General features: G+C 58.1%; 1 protein-coding gene across 7 annotated transcripts; it reads left to right on the plus strand.

Annotated features, from left to right (window-relative positions):
- Positions 1–282: 282 nt before the first annotated feature.
- On the plus strand, positions 283–25148 carry BAHD1 (bromo adjacent homology domain containing 1). Of its 7 annotated transcripts, XM_034993752.1 has the most exons (9): positions 1536–1703; positions 15219–15302; positions 15719–15923; positions 16252–17688; positions 19452–19834; positions 20919–21078; positions 21463–21539; positions 22292–22392; positions 22876–25148. In XM_034993752.1, the coding sequence occupies exons 4-9, from the start codon at positions 16266–16268 to the stop codon at positions 23063–23065; spliced, it is 2334 nt and encodes a 777-aa protein (XP_034849643.1). In that variant the 5' UTR covers positions 1536–1703; positions 15219–15302; positions 15719–15923; positions 16252–16265; the 3' UTR covers positions 23066–25148. The 7 variants fall into 7 exon arrangements, with proteins under 7 accessions (XP_034849646.1, XP_034849641.1, XP_034849640.1 ...); XM_034993754.1 differs by lacking the exon at positions 15719–15923; XM_034993755.1 differs by lacking the exons at positions 1536–1703; positions 15219–15302; positions 15719–15923 and adding an exon at positions 283–390.
- The last annotated feature ends 10 nt before the right edge of the window (positions 25149–25158 follow it).

Raw genomic sequence — 25158 nt, forward strand, 5'->3', positions numbered from 1 at the left:
GCCCTCGGCCCAGCCCCCCGGGCTGCTCCCTGCGCCCCGGTGACTTGACAGTACCCCTTGTGCTGCTGCTCCTTTTACCTCCCAAACCTCCCCTCCCCCGCCTGAATTGGGAATGAGGCTTTGTTCTGGGGTGGACTCAGCATTTCTCAAGAACCTACTATGTGCACAGCCAGGGCTTGTTGACGTGAAGCCCTCTGCCGTCCCTGGCGACACAAGCTGCCCGAGACACAGCCCCTTCCCGCACCTCCCAGGGACCTCCCACCCCTCCGTGTGACCGCAGCCCGCTGTGCCCACCCACCCCGCTGACCCCGCGAGCGTGCTCGGGCTTGGAAAGGCACGTCTGTGGGTGTGAGACGGAGCCACGGCATTCGGTGACTAGGGGGAAGCCAGGTAAGTGTCCACGCTCGGTCCCATCCCGGCTTGGGGACGCCAGGGAGGGAGGCCAGCCGGGGCTGTCAGGCTGCCCGCCCCCTCCCGCCTCCCCCGGAGAGCTCAGATGTTGCCCGCGGTGGTGGAAGAGGGTGTGTGGGTGTCAAGGACTCACAGACCAGGCTCTGCTCTCAGCTGGGAATGGATGAGGGTTCCACACTCTGCTTCTGAGAAAGGTGAATTAGGAGCTGGAGTGGGGGGCGGTAGACGAAGGGGAGAAAGAGGAAAAAGAGATGCGGGTGAGGGGTTACCGAGCTAGGACCGACCTTGCATGAAAGGAAAGGAGACGTGGCAGGCAGGGAAGTCGGAAAGATGAGGCAAGGGCGGGAGGGGCTTCTCAGCAGTCGGGGCCCTTTCGCTGGAGTCTGGGGCCCTTTCTGCAGGAAAGGGGGGTTGTCCTCGCTTGATTTTTCGGCTGGTCTTCCCGAGGCTTTGCCCTGGGGGCAGCAGCCGCTGGCGAGGGTGGGGTGTTTCTCGGCCCGCAGTTTTCTACAGTGGGTGCTAAGGAGGAGAAGGGGGAAAGGGGATGTAGAGGGGTGACGGCCAGGGCGGGGGCGAGATAAGATTTCTCGGGGGGTGGGGTAGCAGCTGGGGGATTGGGGCGCCAGGGTCGGGTCACCATGGGATACCGGCTCAGGCTCTGCAGCCGAAGAGAAAAATCCAAGAAGCCGGCAAAGAAAACCACCCCCCGCCACCACCCTTGGCACCGTACCCCTCCCCCCAGGCCCCACCACTCCCCGCACCGCCTCCCCCGGCCGCCTCGTGCTGCCCCCTGCGTTGGGACGACCGACCCACGGTTCTGATTGGTCGGAGACCGGGAGGGGGAGCCGAGGGCCGGATTGGCTGGCAGGGCCAGCGCAGGGCGGGGCGGCTGATTGGCGGAGCTGGCCGAGGGGCGCGCTGCTGATTGGCTGGGGACGAGGAAGCAGGAAGGAGGGCGGCGGAGGCTCCGCTCTCGGGGAGTTTGTGGGGGAACCGCGAGCGGCGTAGCGGATCCCGGAGCCCGGCCCCCGCCGCCCGCCCGTCCGGCTGCCTGCCCCGCCCGTCCGGCCCCCGCCGTCCGCCCGCCCCGGCCAGGCGCTCCCGCCCCCCCGACGGCCCCGCCCGGCCGCGGCCCCCGCTCCGCCCGCCCGGCCCCGGCCCCCAGGAGGAGGCGCTGACGCAGCAGCGTGGAGCCCGGGAATTGAGCGCCCCCGGGGGGTTCCAGCCGCCGGATTCCAGCCCGGCCGGGGCCTGCGGGCGCCCAGAGCCGCGCCGTCCGCGCCGCTGTCCGGGTGAGCTAGGGGCCGGGGTCGAGGAAGGGCGGGGGGGGGCGGGGAGGAAGGAACGAGCAGGCGAGAGGGAGCCAGCAAGGGAGGTAGGCGAGTGGAGGGGAGAGGACCGGCCGCCCGTCAGCGCGCCCCACCGAGCGCGCCGCGCCGCCGCCCCCGCCAGCCCGGGAAGGGACGGACGGACGGACGACGCGAAGCAGGTGCGGCCGCCCGCCTGCTCGCGCCGCCTCCCTCTCCACGGGTCCGGCGCCACGGTCCCGCCATCGGGGAGCGCAGCGCGCCTCGAGGTGACAGCCCCCGGGGGCCGCCCGCCTCTCAGGCTGGGGGCGGGGTGGGTGGCGGCCGCAGGGTGGCAGCTCGGCCGGGCGGCGGCGGCGCGGGCGTCCCGGGCCGCGGAGGGCGGGAGGACGCCGGTCGTTTCCTCGCCGCGGTGGAGCGGGCTCGCCTCCGAGTGCGCGGGCGGCAAGGCCCCCGCCCCCCCCCGCCGCGCCCCCTCCCCCATCGCGGTCCCCGAGGCAAGGGGCCGCGGCCGGGGGCGGCGCCGCGGGATCGCCCGCTCAGGGTGGGGGGCGCCCTCCCGCGCTGGGAGCTGACCGGTTATTGCTGGATGGGGGGCTGGGGCTGGGGGCCACACCGGGGCCGGGGGTAATGTAGACCCGACCCTATCGGGCTGGAAGGAAGAGAGGCGCCGAAGACGGAAGGGAACCGGTTCGAGAAGCGAGCGTGGGCCGCGGGAGGCCCCGCGGAGACCGTGCGGAGCGGCGGCCGAGTCCGAGGTGGGGCGGGGGGGATCGAAGTTGTCAGACCGCCTCCAAGTGACAGCGGGACCCGGTGCTCGCGGCCCGGCCTGGTCTGGCCCTGCCCGCCTCTCCGCCTCTTCTCCGGGGCCGGGGGCCAGGTCAGGTCGGGCCCGAGGGGCCCGCTCCGCGGTGAAGCGCCGGACAAAGGCGGCGCCTGAGCGGGCGCAGGTGGTGGCGTCGGGGAGGGGAGCAGGTCCGAGCCACCCACCCCGAGGGGCGGGCGGCAGGGCCGGACTGTGCCCCAGGGATTGCGGGGGCCAGGGTGCCCGCCGGGAGAAGCTGCGGCAGTGGTTCACCGCTCCAGCCGCTGATCACCTCCCGGTCCTGGGAAGAGTGGGGTCGACCCGGCTGGAGCAGAGGGGCAGAGGTGGGGTTGTGCACAAGGTGGGCCTGGCCGGTGGTGACCGGGTTAGGCGACAGTCTGGTGAGCCACTCTAGAGCCTACTAGGAATGAGGGGTTTCAGCAGGCAGAGTCTGCCCATGAGGAGAGATTTAGTCCCATCTGGGACATCTAGTGCCCATTGTCGACAGTCTTAAGAGGGTGGAAGACCAGTTGGAGTGGAGACTAGGAGATTCCCCCCAAATGTGCTCCAGCAAGCCATCCTCAACTGTTTTCAGCACTTTTCTTTAGCCAAGAAGATACCTACAAAGGATAATGAGAAGCTGGAGTTTATAAATCCAGGCAGGAATTTAATGATTAAATGAAAAGGTTTCCATTCTTCTTCCTTTGTGGCACCCGAGAGACTTTCCCACTACCCTCTCCACTCCTATGTCTTCTGAAAAAAGGAGAAAAGGGCCCTGGAGGGACATCACTGTCGTTGGCTAGCTAGAGGATACTTGGGAACCAGTGGCTTAAGCTCTTGAGTGCCTCTATCCCCACCAGTGATCATTTCTAAGCTGGATGCTGTTTTCCATTTGTAAAAACCCACTCAGAACTCTCAGGGCTCCTCAAGGTTCCCTATACCTCTTTGAAGAGTTCGGATCACAAAGACAGGGGGACTGAAGCTGTTCTTGAATGTCCACTTTTGCTGAGATTCTGGGTTCAAGTCCCACCTCAGGTAGCTGTTGGTTAGGAGCTTCTCCCAGCTGAGGCCCATCCTGGGAAAGTTGCGTGCCAGCCTTGCTTAGTATGGGCAGGGAATTAATTCACGGCCACCCTCCGACCCCCTCCTCGGAAGGGTCTATACCCCAGCCTGGGTGGAGTTGAGGCTTGTGGGAAAGGGAGGTATTATCTCATGCAGGAGACTAACGCTTGTTCTGAGAGGATTTAATTGTATGTCTAAGATTCAGAGGATGATGAATTTCAAGGCCTTCTTACCTCCTTTAGGGCTCCACGGTATGTGATTTCTTTTGGTGGCAGTCAGATGGGGATGACCTGGTCTTGCCACTGGAATATAAAGGGGAATTGCCTCTTTGACAGGCTCTTACCTGGCGGGAGACTCAAGTCAGTCTGGTCAGGTGTTTAGGAGGCTTTGCTCTGGAGAGTTTAGTGAAGAGTTTCTCTGTTTTTCCTATTTCCCTCCTTTCCTTCCTTTCTGTTGCTCTTCTGTCCCCATGGCAGGCCTGTGTTGTCCTGGCCGCCTTTTCCCTCCTGCTTCCTCTGGCCCTTCTGATCCAGTCTGTACACAGCTGCTAGATCATTCTTCCGAAAGCACTCCTTCGCCCATGTCATTCCCCTGTCCACACACTTTCAGTGGTTCTTCTTTTCCTGCAGCCTGACCCTAGATGGACCCCCTAGTCTCCCCCCTAGCCGTGCGGGGCACAGTTCTCTCCCCGCATCTTTGCTTCTGCTGCTTTCTCTGGTTGTCCCCAGTGAGGAGCCTCTTGCCTTCCTTTCCTCCCACCTGAACCCTACTCATCTTTGTCAGTCAGGCCCCTCCAGGCCGCCATTGCTTGCCTCTGAGATCGTGACCCTGGATTTTATAACATGGTGTCTTCTCGAGTGATTTTGTAGGTTGGAGGTTTCTTAAAGACAGGGACATTATGAGTGTTAAAGTGGTGTGTGTGTGTGTGTGTGTGTGAGAGAGAGAGAATATTTTAGGATCTCTGGTATACTGCTCTGCATGCTGTTTTGTTGAATGAATAAATGCAGTTGGCTGCTTAGTTGATTGGGAGCAGGGGAAACCTTCCCTTCTTCCCAAGAAATGCTCAGTATGGAGTCCTTGGTGGTTTCCAACCTATTTTGTCAAAGGCACATAGATGGGGCATGTTCGGGGTGCTTTAGCGTGGGGAACAAATGGAACTTAGCTGTTGCTTCTGATACTTTGGCTGGTGGAGAGTCCGTCCTCTGGATTGCTCACATGACACCATATAGACACGCACTGAAAAGGGCTGTAGTGCTGTTTTGCTCCTACCCCGCCAGGCCATTCTCTGCACCCGGCTTTGCTGCTCTTAGGCAATTTTCCTTGTTGTCCATGCTAAACGAATCCATATGTTTTATCTCTTCTCAATCCTGGGTGTAAATGAGGGAGAAAACACGGTTTTGAGAACAGAAAAGAAAAAGATTCCTGGGTCTGGCCCGTGGACAGGACTTTGGGGACTGGCATTGGAAGAGGTGTTTGTCACTGACATCAGAGGCACGATCAGCCCCACACTGGACCCACCCCATCGAGGGGAAAGCTATGATCCCAACTCTCTTGGAACTTCCGTTTTTGTTTACCATCAGACCTTGGACCATGGGGGAAATGGGAAAGAGAACTGGGGACTGGTTTGACTCGAGACAGTGAAAAAATAAATTCTGCATCCATCCCCTTTCCCCCAAACCTCCCTTTTGTGCCCCAGTTTGATGATTAATGGGCCAGCATTTCCCTTCCAAGCGGGAAGGCCACCCCTCACAGTTGCCATGGCAATGCAGACCGCTCCCGTCAATTAAAAAAAATCCCTACTACTTCTCTCCTCCTTGCTTCCACTGTGGCAGGAGACAGGCTACCTCAGAATGCATCTCCCGGGCTCTCTCCTCAGCTGCTCAGGCCGTTTGGCTGTGCGTCCTAGAACACAGTCTTTCCTCTCTTTCTGGTGTCTGCCCGAGTTTCATGACCCTGAGCCGGTTGTGCCCCTCTTGGATCCAGCAGCCCCTGGAACACGTCTGTGAAGAGGCAGAGAAAATGTTTTTTTATTCATCCACAATGCGAATTAAAGACCAGAATGAGCCCTCGGCTTTCTTTTCTTTGCGGGTTAAAAAAATTCCCTCCCCACCATCTCTCTGGTAGGTAGAGGTATAAGTTGGGGACGGTTTTGACATCCATAAAGGAAGTTTCAGTAAACCTGGAAGGAATTCAACCTCCCAACATACATACTTCACATTGAAGTTGTATGGGGATTTTCAATTTATTGATTTTCGTCTCTTCCAACCTCTCTATCCCAGCATTCGGGAGGACCTGTGTGTTTTCATTTTATCTGTTCTTATTCCTCTTGGCCTTGCTTTGGCAACATCTGGCCTCAGCGCCCTGTTGCAAGGTGAGTCATTAAAGAAAAAAAAAAATCTTAAGGGAAAAAGTCTCTGGAGCTGAGAAGTAGCCTGTGTTGAACTAAGGCTGCCAGCCGAAGCTGCTGGGTTTATGGAGCATTATATGAACAGCCCCAACATTAAAGGGCCTCCTTTTTATGAATGGGTTGTGAAGAATGTAAATAAAGCAGCATCTCTCAATGGGGAAGCATTTTACATAAGCAGTACTACCCTGGCCCAAGTATTTATGGGAATTTGCTAACACAGTCTGGCAAGGCTCACTTCCTTTGTGAACTTGCCATTGTGCGGGGGCCTTCGGAGGGACAAGGAGAGTGCTTCGTTCGATACCAAGGGCAACCCCAGCACTTATGCTCTCTGGGTCCATGGCCTTGACCGGATGGGCCAGCTCATGGCTAGAGTGCCTGTTAACTTTGAAAAGGCAGGAAATACAGAGAATATTCAAGAGCTCGTGAAGATTAGAAACAGAGGCTCCTGATGCCCCGGGCCCTGAGATTCTGCAGCTCCTCACCCTCTGGGCTGCTTCGACCTCCCCAGGTCAGGGGTCCAGGGAGATCTTGGTGGATGAAATCCTGCCTGGTTTTATGGGAGGTACCTCACTGGAATAAGATGGCCCGGTTTGAATTTCAGCTCCTTTATGTTTCCCCTGCCCACCTCCTGGTAGTACCACTAATGAGCAGTAAACCGGCTAACAGGGAGGAGGAGGAAGAGGCTGCAGAGGCCTGCTCCGGGGCAGACGGCTGGCCGGACAAGCCCCCTCAGCTCCACTGAGCTCCTGTCTCCCCCTCGGCTTTACCGAGCTGAGCAGCGGCTGCAGGCCCAGGGCCTCCAGTGGCAGAATTGGTGCCCTGCCCTAGGCCATGTGCTGCAGCCGCTCAGGACCAGAGGACTGTGGGTTTGCTGAGCAGGCCTCAGGGCAAAGTCATGTCCAGGACTTTGTATTGTGTCCTGGAAGGATTTTTGTGCAGATTCCATTTTTCCCAGTGGGAAACACCTGCAGAGGATGGTTGGTTATTCACCTGACTCAGCGTCCTACAAAAAAAACAAAAAACATTGTCCTTGAGAGCCTCTGCAGGCCTGATCCACCAGGAATAAATGAATGGGTTTGTCTCTGAGCCTTTCTGAGATTTGAAATGGGAATTTTTTTTTTTCCGAGGCACTGTGACCAAGTTACCTGAACGGAAGAAATGATAAGTGACTCCTTGTAGTTAACAGGATCAATGCCAGGCAGAAACTTGGTGTCTACTACATCTTTTTTCTCACATCGTTTCTTTTCCAGTGGGTTTGGGGGGACAGCGTGCTTTGACCCCCTGCCCTTGGTTCAGGAGGTGGAACCTTAAGGTATGCTTCTGCCTTTTGTGACCCCAGGATCTCACCTGGAGTGGTGGTGGCTGCTGCTTCTTCCTTTCCATCTCTGGCTCCTGTTTCCTGCCCACCCTCCCTGCCCCCCAGTCCCCCCATGAGGCTCTTTCAGTTTCCTACCTGCAGAGGAGAGCGGTGGCCCACCCTTGGGCCCCTTCTCCAACTTGAGCCTCGCTGTCTGAAATGGGGCGGGGGAGGGAGGGAGATTCAGTTTGTTAATCACATTCTCATCTGGCCAGGTGGTTGAGAGGTGAATTATTAGGGTTTAGAGGATGTTTGTAGGAATCATGGGAAAGGTGTTGGGGTGTTGTTTGATGCCAGGATACCCTGACAGGTATGCCAGAAGGGCAGATGGAGTCACATTCCTAGTAGAGTCAGAGTTGGCAGGCCCTCCTCAAGAAGTGAGGGGTGTCTCCTGCCGTGTGCCTGGAGGGGTTCACACAGATTCCACAGGACGGAGAAAAGAATTATAAAGTGGATTAAATGACTATAAGACATGATCTTCAGAGAAAATTGAAAGGACTTAGATTTACTCAGCCCAAAGAGAGGTAGTCATGGGGCAGTTAATACATCTTTGAATATTAAGATGGCTGGTCGGTCAGAGTGTGATGACCAAATGTCAGTCTTTATTGCAGTTTGCGCTGGAGGGAGATTGCATCTGGTTCAAGAGATGTGGTGAGATGTGTGGGGGCCGTCTATAGCCTTCTCTTTTGGATTTATTGTAAAATCACGACAACTCTTCGAAGCCCTTTACTCCTTCTTAGGATATGAAATGGATTTCTTACCAAAGCGCATATGAGAGTTGACTGGGGACTTTGAGCAGACTTTGCTGTAGAAAAAATTTGTAAAAGTATGTGTATGTTCTCTGGCCCGCCGCTGCCATTTCATTGGAGTACATCTTCAGTTCCTTTGTGATGTAAAATCAGGAAAAATGACGAAGAAGCTAATACCAAAATTAAAACAACACAGAATATGCGAAATTGACCATGCAGGTTGATCTGGAACGTTGGTCCGTGAGCCAGCCAGCTGTCCTGTGTTGCAGTGGGGGTGTGGGCTTTGGGACTGACCCCACCTGCCCCGCCTCTACCGTCTGCAGCACGGGAGTGTGGGCAAGTTCTTTTACCCCTCTGTACCTGTTCTCTCCTTGTTTGGATGAGATGGTGACAACCCCCTCATGAGGCAATTGTGAGGATAAATGAGAGTGAATGTTACACGTTTAGGGTGGTGCTGGGCACGTAGTGAGTGCTTGACAAACATTAGCCATCCTGTTAGACTAGAAGCCTCGGCGGTGAATCAAGTATTCCCTACCCCGCACACTTCGGAGATTCGGGGACTGATACTGCTGGTTCTCTGCGGCTGAGTTCAGCTGAATGTCTGTGACATTCTTTGTCTTGATACAGGTGTGCCTCCAGTTCCGCCCCTGCTTGCTCAATGCTTTGGAGTAAGAGGTGGAACAAGAGGAGTATTTTCCTGAGGTTTAGCTGGGCAAGTTGGGAGAGAGAGGGAAGAGGATGGTAGTGGAAGAGGGTGGTGCTACGTAAATACAGGAGATTACCCTCAAGTAGCCCTGTTGAACTGTTGATCACACTGAAGAGGCACAGTGGACTCCTGGGAATTGGGGAGAGTTGGGGGGGGGTCAGAGTTCCCAAGTGATGCCATCAGTCTAGAATAGAAATGTTAAATGGGGTGGAGCAGGTGGGCAGCCAGATCTTTGTTCATTCAACAAGCTCTTATTAAGCCCTGCGGGTGAGATTTAGTGCTAAGGCAGGCAGAGCCCACCTGTCCCCATGGAGCTCGCCTCCTAATGAGGGTGGCACTGATCATTTAGTTAATTAGTTACCTGTGAGGTATTTGTGTTGGGTCCCCGAAACTCTAGTAGGGTTTGCCTTGTGGTTCTGACTGTGCTGGTGGAGTGTTGGGAAGGCCTGGTCTTGGGTCTTGTTCTTCGTGGCTGGCTCACGAGGTGAGCCCTCCACCGGGGAGTCTGAGGGCAGAGCTCCCAGGTTGGCCTGGCCAGCCAGTCAGTTTCTTCTGTTCAGGACAAGAGATAGCACCTCCAGGCTTGGCAGACCATCTTAGAAATCTAAGTTGTTGGTTCCGGCAGTGTCCTGGTGGTTGAAACAACATGTATCCTTTGCCCTCCTGGGCAGGTGTCCGGAGCAGGCTGATGAGCTATTGTTGTGTTTTTTGAAGAATTGTGTGTCAGAGGCATGACATTTCCTGTTGGTTTTGTGGAGGGCCTGTTACTGAGCTTTGGGGTGCCCTGTCTCTGTTCCTGTTGATTTCTCCCCCGCTGTTAACTGCCCGGAGCAAACGGGTCCTGCTCCAGAAGTAGATGTGCTTCCGGCCCAGCCTGGGCGCTGTGGAGTCTGGGTGGGAAGGTGTGAGGGAGCCTTAGCCTGGAACTCTCTTGTCCCCCAGGGCTGGAGTAATCTTACATGGAGCTCCTAAAGGTGAGTCTGGGAACGGTTGCATTTGTCTCCTGCCTCAAGACTTCAACTTTGGTCTGTTGCTCCTTCCTACATCCAGATATTTATGAAGCAAAGTTCTCGGGCTGTTGTTTCCTCCCTGCACCCGCCCGGCAGGAAGCAGGCCCTCGGTCAGTGTCGAAACGCAGACCCGGCTCCGATTTGGCCTCCGTGAAGCTGCCCTGGAGCCAGAGCTCCCCACGCCAAACCCCAAGGACCCTGTTACAGTCCTTGTCACGCTGTCTCGTCCTCTTTCTCCCTACTAGTCCAAGCCCCAATTTCTTCGTCTCTTTGGCGTTTTTCTTCAGCATTTAGCCTCATACTTGACATACAGGGGAAAAGAGTGAGCTCGTATTGAGCACCTATTGTATCTATCCCAGGTATTCTGCTAGGCACACATTCTCATTTAACTTGATCCTCATAACAGCTTTGCTGTGTAGACAAGAATACCGAGGCTCCGAGAAGTTCAGGCTGTTCACCAGCCCTACTTAGGATCAGCGGCAGCTCGATGTGGCTTCTAGCTGCTGCAGGTCTCACATCTGCTGTGTTGAGCCACGGTGAGAGGTCAGCCAGTGTTGGCTGAATGAGTAAAGTCACAAGAGATGCCGTGTGCCTGGGAATGAGCAGCAGGCGCTCTGGCTTAGCTGGACTGGCACCTGCGGATGCGGGTCTACCTCGTGTGCACAGGGGGTGTGCACCAGGAAGAAGCTGGGGAAGGCACATCACCTCACGAGGGTATGTGTGCCTTTAAGGAAACCCTCTACAAACTAGTTTTGCATTGCATGTGATTACCTTCTGATTTGTCAGGTTATCTTTCTTTCTTTTTTTTTTTTTTTAAGATTTTATTTATTTATTTGAGAGAGAAACAGCATGAGAGGGGAGAGGGTCAGAGGGAGAAGCAGGCTCCCCGCTGAGCCGGGAGCCCGATGTGGGACTCGATCCCAGAACCTTGGGATCATGACCTGAGCCGAAGGCAGACGCCCAACCATCTGAGCCACCCAGGCACCCAGGTTAGAGTTTCTTAAAGCAGAGCACCGTGGTGTGACTAAAATACAGTGCTCTCTGCCCAGTATCCTCGTTCAGTGGTCCACGTGTGTATGTTGACTTCTAGATCCTAGGGGTACACTGTCTCTCTCACTGTCAGCCCCTACCTAAAGGAAGGGCCTTGCCCCGCAACCAGGGCACTGGCAATTTCTAGTGAGGAGATTCCTTCAGCTCTACTGTTAACTATATTCCTGCACTTAATTGCAATTCTCATATAAAATCAGAGAGTCCCTTTATAGTTTGACTCAGAACTCCCCTTCCTCCCCACTGAGATTTGTGTTCCTTTAGTTACAAGAGGCAGGCTGTCCGGCTTTGCGTCTGAAGCCAGAAGTGGGGTTCTGGATACTTGGGTGCAGCTCTGGGCTTGTGTGTGTGGGCCCTCCTGCTGGGATGGTCATAGCAGACAGGAGCAGCCAAGGGGCCGGGCTGGCCGAGGTACCAGACGCAACGTGGCGTGGGTGTGAACGTTCGCTGCCTGGGTGCCGCCACCTCTCTCGGCTCCTGGGGGCCTCGAGTGTGAAGTGGGAGGAGCAGGTGGTCTGACAGGCCATAGATCGGCTTGGTGCCTCCAGGGGCGGACCTAGCTCTTCAGATGGCCACCAGACCCGAAGGCACTCCATAAAACGAGCTGTTTCCAGACGGGTCGGGCCAGTTCCGTCTGGTGGCGTTCGTGCTTCCTGCCCAAGTGTTGTAGGATCCCAGCCTGACTGCCCAGTGAATTAGGTGCCCACAGTCGGTGAGGCTTGAACAGGCACCGGGGAGGCGGGGCCAGTGGCCGAGGCCACTGCTTTCTCTTTGGGGGCAGCACCCCGGAGGCTTGGGCACTTCTACTGTCTGTGGGTGCTCGTGCTGAAGCAGCAGTCCCATGGCAGGAGCTGGCGAACGCACGCCTCCTGACCCCATCCCCTGGCCCTTTCACCATCCAGCTGAGTAATTCCCAGACGCATGGAGCTGTTGTTCAGGGTTTGTTGGGGTATAGTTTCTGCCCCTGTCCTCTCGTTGTGTTGTAAACAGAGCCCCCCACGAGTCCCCCCCCCCCCCCCAGTGTCCATCTTTCTCCGGGGTGGGGAGAAAGGTTGGGTGTCTTTGGTAGAATACAAGCAGAGCAGAGTTCAGGTGCAGGCTGGGTTTTCAGATTTCTCTCAGCCCCCACGGCTCCGGGCCCCTGATGTGGGGAGCCCCCCACGCCAAGGGCACACTGCCCTCCTCTGTCTGTGGGTCCGGAAGGCAGGGTGGGGGCATCTGCTAGCCTGCCTGTGCAGAGACTCGTGTCATCCTCACCACCACTCTAAGTAAGTTCCTTCTGATGTATCTGTTTGAGATGAGGAGTCTGAAGTTCAGGGAAGTTAAGCTGTTTACCAGGGGCAGAGCTGGCTTGCAAATGTGGGGCTGCCTCCCTCGAAGGCTGGCTTCTTTCCAGTTTACCAGCGTGGGGGGATTCAAGAGATAACAGCCGTGGCTGAACCTGGCTTTATCATAAGAGTTTCAGCAGCTTCATGAAGTAGCACCAACTACATTTAAATGAGCAGGAGCCTGCCTTTGTGCTCTTGCTGCCTTTCTTCTCTGATAGGAGATTTAAGAAGCTCAGTGCTCGTGAAAAGCTCTTATTCCTTTGGGGGGAAGTTACGCCAAGAGAGTGTGCACTGGAAGGCAGTGCTTAACTCAGTGCCAGTTGTGTGACTTCGGGTATCATCGAGGGGGGCGGCTTGGGTCCGGGCCCTTCCTGACCCTCACCCAGGTGACCGCCTGGTCTGCCTTTGCCTAAGACCCGCCTGAGTGGGTGAGAGAGGTTTCAGGAAGGGTAGTGGGGCAGAGCCCTGGGTCCTGAACCCCTAAGAATGGAGGTGGGTGTACAGTCTAGAGCTGAGTAAATAAGGGGTGGGGGGAGAGCTGTGGCCAACGTCTTCCTGCCCCAGGGCAGCCCCTGCTTACAGGAGTGATCTGGGCTTGACCCCCTGGTGTTCCCTTCAGTGCTGCCCACAGCCCACACTCACCAGGCCTCTGACCTCCCTTGCACACAGCCCCTGGGGTGTGCCCTGCCCGTGAGAGTGGGCCAGGTGCCTGATGCTGCTGCAGCCCGAGGGCAAAAGCCAAGTCGTCCCTCCCTTTCTGCTCCTGTGTGGGGAGGACTCCTAGCCCTGGACAGACGTGGGATGCGGGGTATCGACGCTTCAGCTGGGCCTGCTGGGCCTGCTCTCCCCCTCAATTTCATGACCCACAGTGCCTGGGCCTGTGACGGCCTATTTGCTGTGTTTAGAGTACACTCGGGATTTTGGATTCAGCCTGTGGTTTGCTGGGTCTCTGGCGTGGAGGACACCGGCCGGCCACTGTCCTTCATGGCAGCTGGCTGTTTGCTCATCGGAGCTGGGGACAGTCAGACTGGTTTTCTTCAGTGCGAGCTAACTTGACACAGTCTAGGTGAGCAGTGATATGCCCTGGGGAGTCCCTCCTAGGAACCTTCTCCCGAGGGGACCCGGACTACCTATGCCTGGGAGGGCAGGGCTTTCCCGAGAAAAGGGTGGTGCTGAGAGAGCCCACGCACCCTTGTCTCTCTCGGCAGTGGTAGGAAGTTCCTGGTTGGGCTAGTGTGTGGGGACAGGACAGCAGGAGGATTGGCCAGCTGGAATGGGAACCACGCCTCCTGCTTTCCCAGGGTTTTCTCCATGCCCTCCCCCCTTGAGCTGGGCCACCCCTGCAGGTTAGAGGGGCCTGGCAGTCTGGGAGCCCCCTGCACCCAGTCCCACCCCAGGGAAAAGCTGCATCTGAGGTTCTCACAAGTCCGCCTTCAAAGCATGACTCATACTCGCTCTCCTCAGATGGGAGTGCAGCGAGGCAGGCGGCAGAGACCCCAGCCTCTCCTCAGGACGGTGAGTGACATTGCTGTCTGAGGCACCACATGAAAGTTAGGAGTTCTCTTGCCGGTGACAAGGGGTTCAGTGGATTCAGGAGAGGCTAGCAGGAAGCTCTTAGGCTTGATTTGGAAATGTGACGTGCACCCTGTGATTTACAGGCTTCCTGGGATCCGGGGACAGTGGGTGTCCCTGAGGGACTGGAGAGCTGAATGGGAGGTAAAGGAGGAAGACACTATAGGGAACACGTCCCCAAGTTCTGGGGACAGGCTCCCCTCCTCCCAGCCTCTCCCTGCTGGCACCTTTTGCATGTGGAGAGGGGGAGTCTGAGGGGGTGGGGCCAGTATCGCAGAGTCCACCCTTGCAACTGGTCCACCAGCAAACTGGGGGGGTAGGGGGGCAACGATGGACAGGCCAGTCAGCCCTCCAGTCAGAGCACTTTTGCTTGCCAGGCTTGCAAGCACCTCCCTGAGCTCACTCTCTTTCCCATCTGGCCCCTCCTTGCTCTGTACTTGGTGTCCATGTCCTTAAAGGCCACAAGCCCAGGTGACCTTAGCCTTGGCCCCCAGCCATTCCCAGGCCTGACTCCTCTGGTAACTTGGGGCCTGTTGAGGGGCTTCGGCTCTTGCTCAGCTGTGCGGTCTGTGGTCTGTTCACGGATCCTCTGTCTCCAGGCCCTTTGGGGGTGGGGAAGGGCTGGGCCTAGGCTTTCCTAGGAAATACAGATGTGCTTCTTGTTGGGGCTCCTCTTCCAGCAAAGGGGTGCCCCGTGTTTGAGAAGAGGGCCTGTGGATTGTAAAGGATGCTTTTTCGGAGTGCAAGGAGGCATTGCTAATAAGCCTGCTGAGCAAACAGGGATGGGGGGCCACCCTGCATGGGAGCGGGGCGGGGGGGGGAGGGCAGTGTTAGGGAGCCTATCCGACCACCTGGGATTTCTTAGGAGCCCTCCTCTATCTGTGCTTCAGGGAGGAGTGGGTTTGCTTCCTGTGCCCCTGTCTTGCCCCACCTGGTCTCCGGGCAGTGGCAGGGTCCTGCATGTGGCCAGAGCTGTGCCTGGCACGGTGCCTCCCTTTTCCAGTTTTCTGAGTCCTTTCTGAGCCTGACACCCACGATGCTCTCAGCCTGGTTTTCCGAACTCTTTCTCAACTAGTACAGTGTGTGTGGGGAAAGAAGATAACCAGTGACCCCAGCCACTGGCCCACGGCCACAGGAGCTGCCTGGGAAGGGCTCGGGAATCCATGGGAGCCTTCAGGCTTGGGGCTTTCAGGGTTAAATCCTGGCCCAGCAGGGACTGCTCCCAGCCTTTCTGGGAGAGGGAGTATGAATAACAGCAGCAGTGGCGAAATCAGGCTGGAAAGCCTGGGCCTGCTGGGTGGGGAGGGGGCTGCGGGGTGCCTGGGAGGGCAGAGCCTTGTCTGGCACCTTGTTAGGCAGCACCTTGCTTTGGGTTGGGGAGCAGGTAGGGAGTGAACGGCTGAGTCGTCTCACACCACTGACACTGACGCCTCCACCCCCCCACCCCCCCCCGCCAGTTCTTCATTGCCTTGGCCGTGCCAGCTTCCAGGATACAGCCCAGCTCTGGCCTCTCATTCAGGACGGGGCCCAGGCTGCCCCAGGTATGTTGGGGGTAGGATGCTGCCTGGTCATGGGCATTTTCTGTCCAGGGGTTTGGGCTTCCTGCCATGCCCCACCCCCCCAGTCCTCTTCTCTGTCTGGCATCTTGCCTACCAGGAGGGAGACCTGAGAAACAGGGCAGGGCTAGCAAGGCAGCCCAGGTTTGGTTTGTTGGTTTGTCTCCAGTTAGTTCTTGTCTTTGATACTTTATTTCCCGAACTCTTAGAGGCTGTTGCGTGGGGTCCCTACCCAGGAATGCTGGCTCCTGGGGCCAGCTGAGACCTCCCCTGACCCTGGACTCCTCACAGCCAGGCCTTCCCCTTCAGGGGGCTTTTCCAGCAAGACCCAGGTTATGGCTGTCCTGCTGTACGTGCCAGGCAGGGTGTCGCCACAGGCTGGACTTTGTTTTTCTCCACAGCCCAGCAGGCGGGTTCCTCACCTTAGCTCCTCACTGTCTCTGTCCTTATCTTCCTGTGGCCAACCTCAGAAGCCCCAAGATGGGGGAAGGATTGGTAATGTTATTGAAGGAGCAGATGGGCTCCCACCACCCCAGCCCCATCCTGGCTTGGTGTCTTCAGAGCCTCTTCCTGACCTGTGATAAGTATCTAGCGGGAGAAGGACAGGTAAAGAACTGAGAACTTTGCCCCCAGCGCCTTCTGTCTTCTGACCCCAGGGCCTGCATCCTTCCATAGGCTGTTGAAGGGCTTAGTTCAGAGAAGGACCCTAGGCTAAAAGAAGAGTGGGGTAGCCAGTCCTTGCACAGCTGTTGGTGGCCTGAGCCCACTGGACCTTTGCACTCCGGAAGAGGGGTCTTGGGAAAATCCAGGCTGTAGATGGGGTGAGGGTAGGCCAGAGTTACTGAAGGGGGAGGGCGTTGACACTGGACGGGCTGCAGCAGAGGAGAAAGCAGGCCAGGCAGGTCACGGTGGGCTTCTCGCTTCTGCCCTGCAGATTGGAAGTACCCCATGACACACACACGGAGGAAGTCCCTTCCCATGCTGAGTTCGGGCCCCTCTGGCCGCCGGGAGCCCCTGCAGATGGAAGGCAGCAGTACGGAGCCGGGGGCAGAGAGTGTGGAAGCAGGCATGCCCGAGAGCCCAGGACACCTCACCGGGCGCCGCAAGAACTACCCACTGCGTAAGCGCCCATTGGTCCCCGAGAAGCCCAAGGCCTGCAAAGTGCTCCTGACCCGCCTAGAGAATGTGGCTGGTCCACGGAGTGCAGATGAGGCTGATGAGCTCCCCCCTGACCTGCCCAAGCCCCCAAGCCCAGCCCCATCCAGTGAGGACCCTGGCCTTGCCCAGCCCCGCAAGAGGCGCCTGGCCTCCCTCAATGCGGAGGCCCTCAATAACCTGCTGCTGGAGCGGGAGGATGCCAGCAGCCTGGTGGGCACCCGTCGCAGCCGAGGGGGCGACTCTCACCGCAGCCGGGACCGGGCCACGGGGGGCTGGTCCTCCTCCAAGAAGCGGCCCCGGCTCGAGGACCTTGGAGGAGGAAGTCGGGACCTGTCCCCAGAGCCAGCACCGGATGAGGGTGCCCGTCGAGATGGTGACCCAGCGCCCAAGAGACTGGCCAGCCTGAATGCAGCTGCCTTCCTGAAGCTGAGCCAGGAGCGGGAGCTACCCCTGAGGCCACCGCGTGCCCACCCAGAAGCAGAGGGGCGCTCCACAGAGCCACCGGCGCTGAGGGCTCCGAGGCCAAAGTGGGCTAATAAGGTCAATGGCAAGAACTATCCCAAGGCCCAGCAGGGCCCTGGCTCTGGGGAGGCTGTAGGCCCACTCGGCTGGCAGAGGCACCCCGAGGAGCCATGGCCATCCGCCACCCCTCGGGGGCCAGCCAGCCAGCCACCTTACCAGCCCCTGAGCAAGGCTCTGGAGAGTCCCTTGGGGCTGCGCCCCCACCTGCCTCTGCTGATGGGCGGGCAGGCAGCCTTGAAGCCAGAGCCTGGGCGCCCGGGCGAAGAGTCGCCTGCCCCCAAGCAGGAACTGCACCAGCCTTCTTTCCCCACACCCCAGCTGTCCCCCCTGCCAATGCCTGGCAACCCTGCCCACTACAGTGGCCTGTGCGGTCGACCTGAGCTCACTGCACTAGGCAGCTTCTACCTTTACTGCAGCCAAGACGGGCTGCAGTGTGGAGGCTACGCCCCCTGCCCCATGCTTCCCGAGGGCAAGTTGTCCCCAGTGGCTGCACCTAACGAGGGGCTCCTCTTGGCACCGAGCTCAGTGCCTGCAGGCACCCCTTTCCAGCACACTCCCTGGGGCTCTCGCTACTGTTCTAGCGAGGACACTGGAGTGAATGGCTACAGCATCTGTGAAATGTTGCCCCCATCTCTTACCCACATCGGCACTACCTGCGGCGGCTGCCCCTACAAAATGCCTTTTGCAGCAGGTAAGACTTCCTAGGTGCGGGATGTCCAGTCGCAGCAGGGTGGGCCATGGATAGGCGTGGGGCTCCTTGAGGTCTAGCTACTACGTGGGAGGTCGGGGGCTTTGGGAAGGGAGGCCTCCCCTAGTTTCGCGCGCCAAACCGTGGAGTAGTCCCAGGAAAGGGGCCCGTGTCTAGCTCTTAGCTCTGTTCCCCACTGTCTATGGGGATTTCTTGGCATGGCAGGTAGCATTGTGGCAGTGGAGGGGGCAGGGAGAGCCACCCCTCCGTCCCCATCAGGATGCCCGTTCTACTCTTGAGTAGCAAGTTACATGTTGAAAATAGGGCTTTTGCCAAGTCACTCTTGTGTCCCTCTGCCTCCCTCAAGGAGAGCTAGAATTCTACCTTGCAGGAGCCCATTCCATCTGCGTGCTGGCCTAGTTCAGCGTTCATGGGAAGGGTGGTGGGTACTAGGCCCCGTGCCAGCCGCAGGAGGACTCCTTCGCCCTGGCCGTACAGGCCTTGAAGGGGACGTAGTACGCAGACGTAGCCTCACCTCGCGAGGGGCTAACAGAGTGGGCACACGCCAAGAACAGACAGGCAGAGTCCCCTACACAGGCAGGACGCTAACAGGGCCTGGAGCTTTGGTGTCTGCCTTCCTAGCAAGGCCCGGACACCTGAGAGGCTTGCACTGAAGCCGGTGGGACAGCCCTCCACGGGGCTCTCTTCCCCCAAACTGGCAGAAGTGTCCTCACATGCCTCTCCAGGCTCCGGCCCTGGCCCCCCGGGTGGAAATGAGGTGACCAGAGCCATCCTGTCTGGCAAGTCTGCCCTGCTGCTGGTGAAGTGAGAGGCCAGGCCTTACCAGGGCTCTCCCTGCCACCACCCCACACCCCTTCTGGTAGGGGTCTATAAAACAACTTTATAGACCAGTTGACTCTGGCCAGACTGGTTGTTTCAGGTTTTGGCGTGACTTGGAGCTCTAAGAAATGAGATCAGGCTGCTGCTTGGGCTTTTCCTTCTTTTTTGCATCACTCTCCCAAATCTAGACCCCTCATCCGTGGGACCCAGGACCCTGCCCCCTCGCCCTGGAACCCCAGTAAGCACCACGTGCCAGGTATTGTTCCGAGCGCTTTACATGTGGGAGGCCACATGGCATGTAATTGAGTACAGATTCTGGAGCCAGACTGCCTGGAGTGAAATGTTCTTCCCCACTTCCTTAGACACGTGATCGTGGGACAAGCCAGTAACTGCTCTGTGTCTCGGTTTCCTTCGTTATAGAATGGTGGTCATGGGACTTAACCTCGTAGGGTTGATGCGAGGCATTGATAAGAGAAACACCCAGGACCCCCATATGATGGTTGCCGCCCCTCCTTCTGTTGCAGGGCACTAAGAGGTAGCGTGGCTTGCCGGAGGTCACACAGCCAGTGAGTGGCAGGTCTGGGACTCATATCCCGGGCTGATCCCGGCCCCCCTGCTCCTGAGCACTGTGGGAGCTCTGGAGGAGATGAAGTCAGAGCTAGAGACACTGTTCCCATTACCCCCCACCCCCTTCTTTCAGGCTAGCAGGGGGAGATGGAGATGGCTGTGGGCCAGTCTCCAGGGGCAAAAAACACCCTTGGCCAGTCACTCTGATGGTCCACCTTAAAGGCCCCTGACTCCGCTTGTCACCTCGGCGGCCTCAGGCTTCACACTCAGCATGACAGGAGCAGGCTCTGAAAGCAGGGGCACCAGTGGGGTTAGTGCTCGTCCTCACCTGCCCTCACCCCCTCTCTCCTTTTTCCCAGAAGGCTGCAGGTCCCTGGGCCAGCTGGAATTTCCTCTCCCGGAAGCCGGCCACCCTGCCTCACCTGCCCACCCCCTCCTGGGATGCCCTGTGCCCAGCGTGCCGCCTGCAGCAGAGCCCGTCCCCCATCTTCAGACCCCCACCTCGGAGCCCCAGACAGTAGCCCGCGCGTGCCCTCAGAGCGCCAAGCCTCCCAGCGGCTCCAAGTCGGGTCTGCGCACGGGCTCTAGCTGTAGGCACACGGCGAGAAGCAAGGCCGCCTGCAGGCCCAGCCACCCCAAGCAACCGCGTGTGCAGCGCCCGCGCCCGCGCCGCCGCCGCCGCCGCCGCACTAATGGCTGGGTGCCCGTCGGGGCTGCGTGTGAGAAGGCTGTCTATGTCTTGGTGAGTGCCAGCTGTTAGCCCCGGGGGGAAGGGGAAGGTGGCCGTGGGGACAGAGGACCTGCTGTGAGGGGACCCCGGGAACCCTTGGCTCTAGCCTGTCTGGGAACTGATCGTGCTGGCCCAGCCTGCTCCCCCAGCCCCGGCTGGTCCGGTACCGCGGGCCTTGGGGAGGTGAGGGGGTGCACGGTCAGTGTCTCCACCTCTCATCCTTGCTCATGCTGTCTCTTCTATCGTGGCTTATAAAATAGAGGACTCTCCCAGAGGCTTTTTGGATAAGTGTATGTGTAGGGAAAATTGGGCTAGGCAGAGAATATGAGTGATCCAGGAACATCTGGAGTTGAGGAAAAGAGTATCGACTAAACTTTATCGAGCTAAGGTGCTTTCATCCTCACCGCTACCCTGTGCGGTGCATATCCCATGTTCCTGTCCTCATTTCACAGACAGGGAAACTGAGGTATAGTGGTAGATTAAGTAATTTGCCCAGGGCCGTGCCACTTCACGGTGGTGGTTTAAAGATCAAAACCAAATTGCCCCAATAGGAAGTTTGAGGACCTTCTCAATGCTGGGGCTTGGAGCAGGGGAACTGGCTGTTGGGTTGTGTTGGTCACAGCGCAGCCCCAGAAGCTTTAGGCCACTTTCCCACCCCTGTTCCTATTTTTTTTTTTTTTTTTTAAGATTTTTATTTATTTGACAGAGAGAGATAGCGAGAGAAGGAGCACAAGCAGGGGGAGTGGGAGAGGGAGAAGCAGGCTTCCCGCAGCACAGGGAGCCTGACATGGGGCTCGATCCCAGGACCCTGGGATCATGACCTGAGCTGAAGGCAGACACTTAACGCTGAGCCACCCAGGCGCCCCACCCCTGTTCCTATTTTGTATCCTTTCTCCAGCCATGGGGAGCTCCCACCCCTGTCCTGGCCCTGAAAGCCAGGCTTAGGGAGAAGAGACCACTATGCAAACTGCTTTTGTAGTATTCCATCCTCAGTGGTTTGACTGCCCGGAGGAAAGCACGCAGAGAATGTCTTCCGCTCACTCCCTCCTTCCTCCCCTCCTCATGAGCCCGTTTGTGTCGTTGGTTTGTTGCTTAGGATGAGCCAGAACCAGCCATCCGAAAGAGCTACCAGGCGGTGGAGCGGCATGGAGAGACGATCCGAGTCCGGGACACTGTCCTCCTCAAGTCAGGCCCACGGAAGACGTCCACGCCTTATGTGGCCAAGATCTCTGCCCTCTGGGAGAACCCTGAATCAGGTACCCCCTGCCTGCAGTCTGAGCTGGCACTGGTCTCTTCGTGTTCTTGCCACAGAGGCCGCCCTCCACTCAGCCAGCATCTGTCTGCTGCTGAGGGCCGCAAGATGGCCTGTGGTTTGGGTCGGCCACCAGGACCTGGGCACCTGTCCCCCCACCTCACCTGTCAGTACCTTTTCCCCCTTCTTCCTCCATGCCTGACAGCATTCCAGGCCCCTGAATTGCCAGGCTTGGCCCGAGGCAGGGGATATGGGTGGCTGAGCCTGTAGGATTGGCCCGGGCATCGACGTTGGATGATCGTCCCGGGCAGGTAGCCAGCCTGCCTGCCTGTCTGAGTTGCTCTGGGGTTGCCAGCTCAAGCCATGACTGCTTCTCCTGTCCCCCTAGGAGAACTGATGATGAGCCTCTTGTGGTATTACAGACCAGAGCACTTACAGGGAGGCCGCAGTCCCAGCATGCACGAGGTGAGTTGCCTGGCAAGTGTCGGGGGGGCCGGGGTGGCAGGGAGAAGTTGCGGCACCAAGAACATGGAATGGGGAGGCAGCCACGGGCAGTCAAGTCATTGTCACCTTGGACACCACAGACGGGCCTGGGTTTCAGCCTGTTTCGCAGCACTGCCCCAATTCACATTTCAAAGGGAATAGTAACCTTTTCCTTGAAAGGGGGAGCAGGAAGGGAGACCCCCAGGGGCATGCCAGAGTGGGAGCAAGTGGCTACGTCCTCGTGGCCCCAGGAAAGGGGAGGTGGGGCTGTACCCCTAGCCCCCTTGGCTGCTGTGTGTGGCGCGAGAGGGAGGAGAGAAGAGGCTCGGGACGCCCCCGGGCACGCTACCAAGCGGGGTGCTGGGAGAGGTAGTGCCGTCGGGCGTGGTCACTCGGCCCCTGGCCTGGGCTCCCCAGCACTTCGTTGCCCTCGCTGGACCTTTCATCTCATGGGGAGATGGGTACCACTTCCCCTCTCCTCCCCTGAGCTGGGGGTGGGGGTCAGGAGGCTGATGACATGGGGCGGGGGGCGTTGCTGGATAGGCCCCTGGCTGTTCCCGAGTAGGATGGGACCTGGGAGGAGTGCCCTGGGGTGTGGGATGCTCCCTGGCTTTCTGGGCACTGGCTGGAGTTATCTCAGGTCAGGAGTCCCAACAGAAGAGTTAATGTCGGCCTTGCTTCTGCAGTTACATGCTTCCAACCCTGGTACCAACGTCCCCCTCTCTCTCCTTGAGCCTTTGCAGAATGAAGTCTTTGCATCGCGACATCAGGACCAGAACAGCGTGGCCTGCATTGAGGAGAAATGCTATGTGCTGACCTTTGCTGAGTACTGCAGGTGGGTGGTGCCCTGCCCATCTGGCTAGCCTCTCCCCTCAGACTCCCCAGGGCTGTTTAGGGGCTGCCCGAGCTTCCCAAGAGGATTTCCTTCACAGGGCCTGACCTCCCAGAACGTTCTACCTCACAGCCGCCTTCTGCCTTCTGATGTTTGTAGAAGAAAAATTGTTCCTCCTCTGAGGCAGAGTGGTTGGGGCAGCGTTTGGGGGCGGCTACAGAACTGCTCTCAGAGAACCATCGAGGAAAATTGGCAGGTGTTGGGAGGGAGGTCCCAGCAGATGTGCTCCCCCAGTGACCGAGAAGATGGACTGGCGATCTGGCGATCGGCAGAGAGGCTGGAGCCCCCGGGCCAGGGATGGAGGCAGCACCAGCCCTTGTGGGGGTGGGAGGGGAGGCCCCAGCTCTCTGGGCAGGGTGGGGAAGGAGCTGATCTTCCTGCAGAGGCGGCTGCGGTAAAGACAGCAAATGGTGTGTGTCGCTGCAGATTCTGTGCCATGGCCAAGCGCCGAGGCGAGGGCCTCCCCAGCCGAAAGACCGCACTGGTGCCCCCCTCTGCAGACTACTCTACCCCGCCACACCGCACGGTGCCCGAGGACACGGACCCTGAGCTGGTGTTCCTTTGCCGCCATGTCTATGACTTCCGCCATGGCCGCATCCTCAAGAACCCTCAGTAGCCTCCGCAGGCCTACCCTGGGCCTGCCCCTGGGCAAGTGGGGCCCGAGGCGGGGGCACTGCTTGAAGCACGGCACTTGGTTAAGGGGCCACAGGGGCTCGAGGTTGCTGGCCTGCGGTTCTCTTGGGGGGGAGGGCAGGGACCCCCATGGGTACTGGGCCCCTGGGGAGGGAAGGGGAGGCCAGGGTACAAGGAAAGCATCGCAGCCCTCAGCGTGGCCCAGAGTACCTCTCTGTGGTTGCCTGGGTGGAGACTTGAAGAAGCAGTCTTCCCTGAGGCTGGGCCAAGCCCGAGGGGCATGGGGCCCTGGGGGGAGGGGAGAGTCCTTCAGGAATAAGGCCCAACAGGCTCTTCTTTAGCCCTCCCCGGGCCCTGCAAGGCGGGGGGAGGCGAGCGGGAGCCAGCTTTACCTCACCCACTGTGACCCACTGCTTCCCCCTCAGCCTGGGGCCAGGCTCTCCCAGATTCTAGCACAGCTCCGAGCTCCTTCCTTTGAGGCATAGAGAGCCAGAGTCTGGCTTCCAGAGCGTAGACTTTCTCTTTCTAGACTCGGGGCCTTTCCCTGGCTTCCTCCTTTGCCCCTGCAGTAGCCCCTGCGCTGGGACAAGTTACCCAGTGCGCACAGTCATGGGTGTGGCCCACTTGTGGGCGTCAGCTTCCTGTCTGCCTCCTGGTGAGGGCCATCCAGCAGGTCTGGCTTCCCAGAAGCTAACTGGTCAACATGGGGTTTGTCATGTCTGGGAGGGCGGAAGGGAGCTGGGAGGGGGTGGGCAGGGGGCAAGGAAAATTGCTACCTGATTTATTGAAGACTTTTCCTCTTGCCTTACACTTGGAGGTTGTAGGAAACCTCTTGCAGAACTTCGTACCTGACTCTTCAAGCCACACCCACCTGAAATCAAACCAAAGGAGTGCTGTGGCTCCCCTTGCCCCCCACCCTTACCCTGGTCTTTTGTAGATTGCACTAATTTACATCCCTGCGAGAATCAACACTGTATCAGTCCACAGACCTGCTGAGCTGCAGCCACTCACTCTAGGAGCTAAGGACCTGCATTTTCAGTTTGTTCCTGTTTCCCAGGGGCCCTGTTCTCACCTCATGCTGCTCCCCAGAGTAGGTTAGGAGGCTGGGCCCCCTGTTGTCCTTGCCAGGACTAGGCCCCTGGCCCCCCAGGGCTCTGTGAGGGGGCTGGAGCAGCCTGGTCCTATCCTATTTGTACCAAAGAGGAGCATTGGTGGGGAGGGGGAGAGGAGCACTGTGTGGTCTGGGCACCGCTGGTAGCACTTCCCCAGGGCACACCCCTGGCGGCAGGAGCCAAGAGGGCAGCGGGCAGCGCTCCTCCTCCTCCTCCCCTAGGAAGGGGCAGGCACAGACCCAGCCCAAGCTAAGGAGGTGACACTGGGTGAGGACAGTCAGGCTGGGTCTGGAGAGGGAGGTCAAAGCGAACCCCCAGGGCCCTGCCAACAACCCCAGGCCCTGTGCTATCCCTGAGAAGACAGGCTGCTCCCAATTGGTCACTGGGCTTGGGGGAGGCCTGGAGGCTTCAGAGGCGAATTTACACATGGAAACCCCAATCCCAAACCCGAGGGGAAGGGACTAGGGTGCCCTTGTATTGAATAAGCTGTTTGGAGGAAGGAGTGGGGCAGTAAAAGAGGTTGGCAGAGAGTGGCTGCAGGGGCTCTGGAGAGCCAGCCTGGGAGCCTGCTCATTCCCAGGGTGCTGGGCTCCTGCGGCCAAGGAGCCCAGCCTCACTCAGCAGGAGAGGAGATCAAGGCCCCTCCTCCCCCAGAGGCAGGGTCTGCTGCCCAGAACTTAAATGCTTTTGAAATCTCTTAGATGTGGAAATATTTTTTCGAACCTAAAAATGCAGCTGGTAGAATTTCAATGGAAGCATAATTCATGTAAAATATATTTTAGTTGATATTTTGTAAAATGCACTTTTTGTGTGTGTCGACCCTGGTTTCTCAGATCTGTATTTCAGTGTTTACAAGGGAGGGAGGACCTTTCCTCACCTCCCTTTTGACAGAGATTAGAAGTACTTCTTTAAGAAAAAAATAAATTTGAAAAATTGTATTGATTTAGAAAAGGATTGTTCCCTG

The sequence above is a fragment of the Mirounga leonina genome, unplaced genomic scaffold (genome assembly GCF_011800145.1).
Source record: "Mirounga leonina isolate KUSES-001 unplaced genomic scaffold, KU_Mleo_1.0 Mir_91, whole genome shotgun sequence".
Taxonomy (NCBI): Eukaryota; Metazoa; Chordata; class Mammalia; order Carnivora; family Phocidae; genus Mirounga; species Mirounga leonina.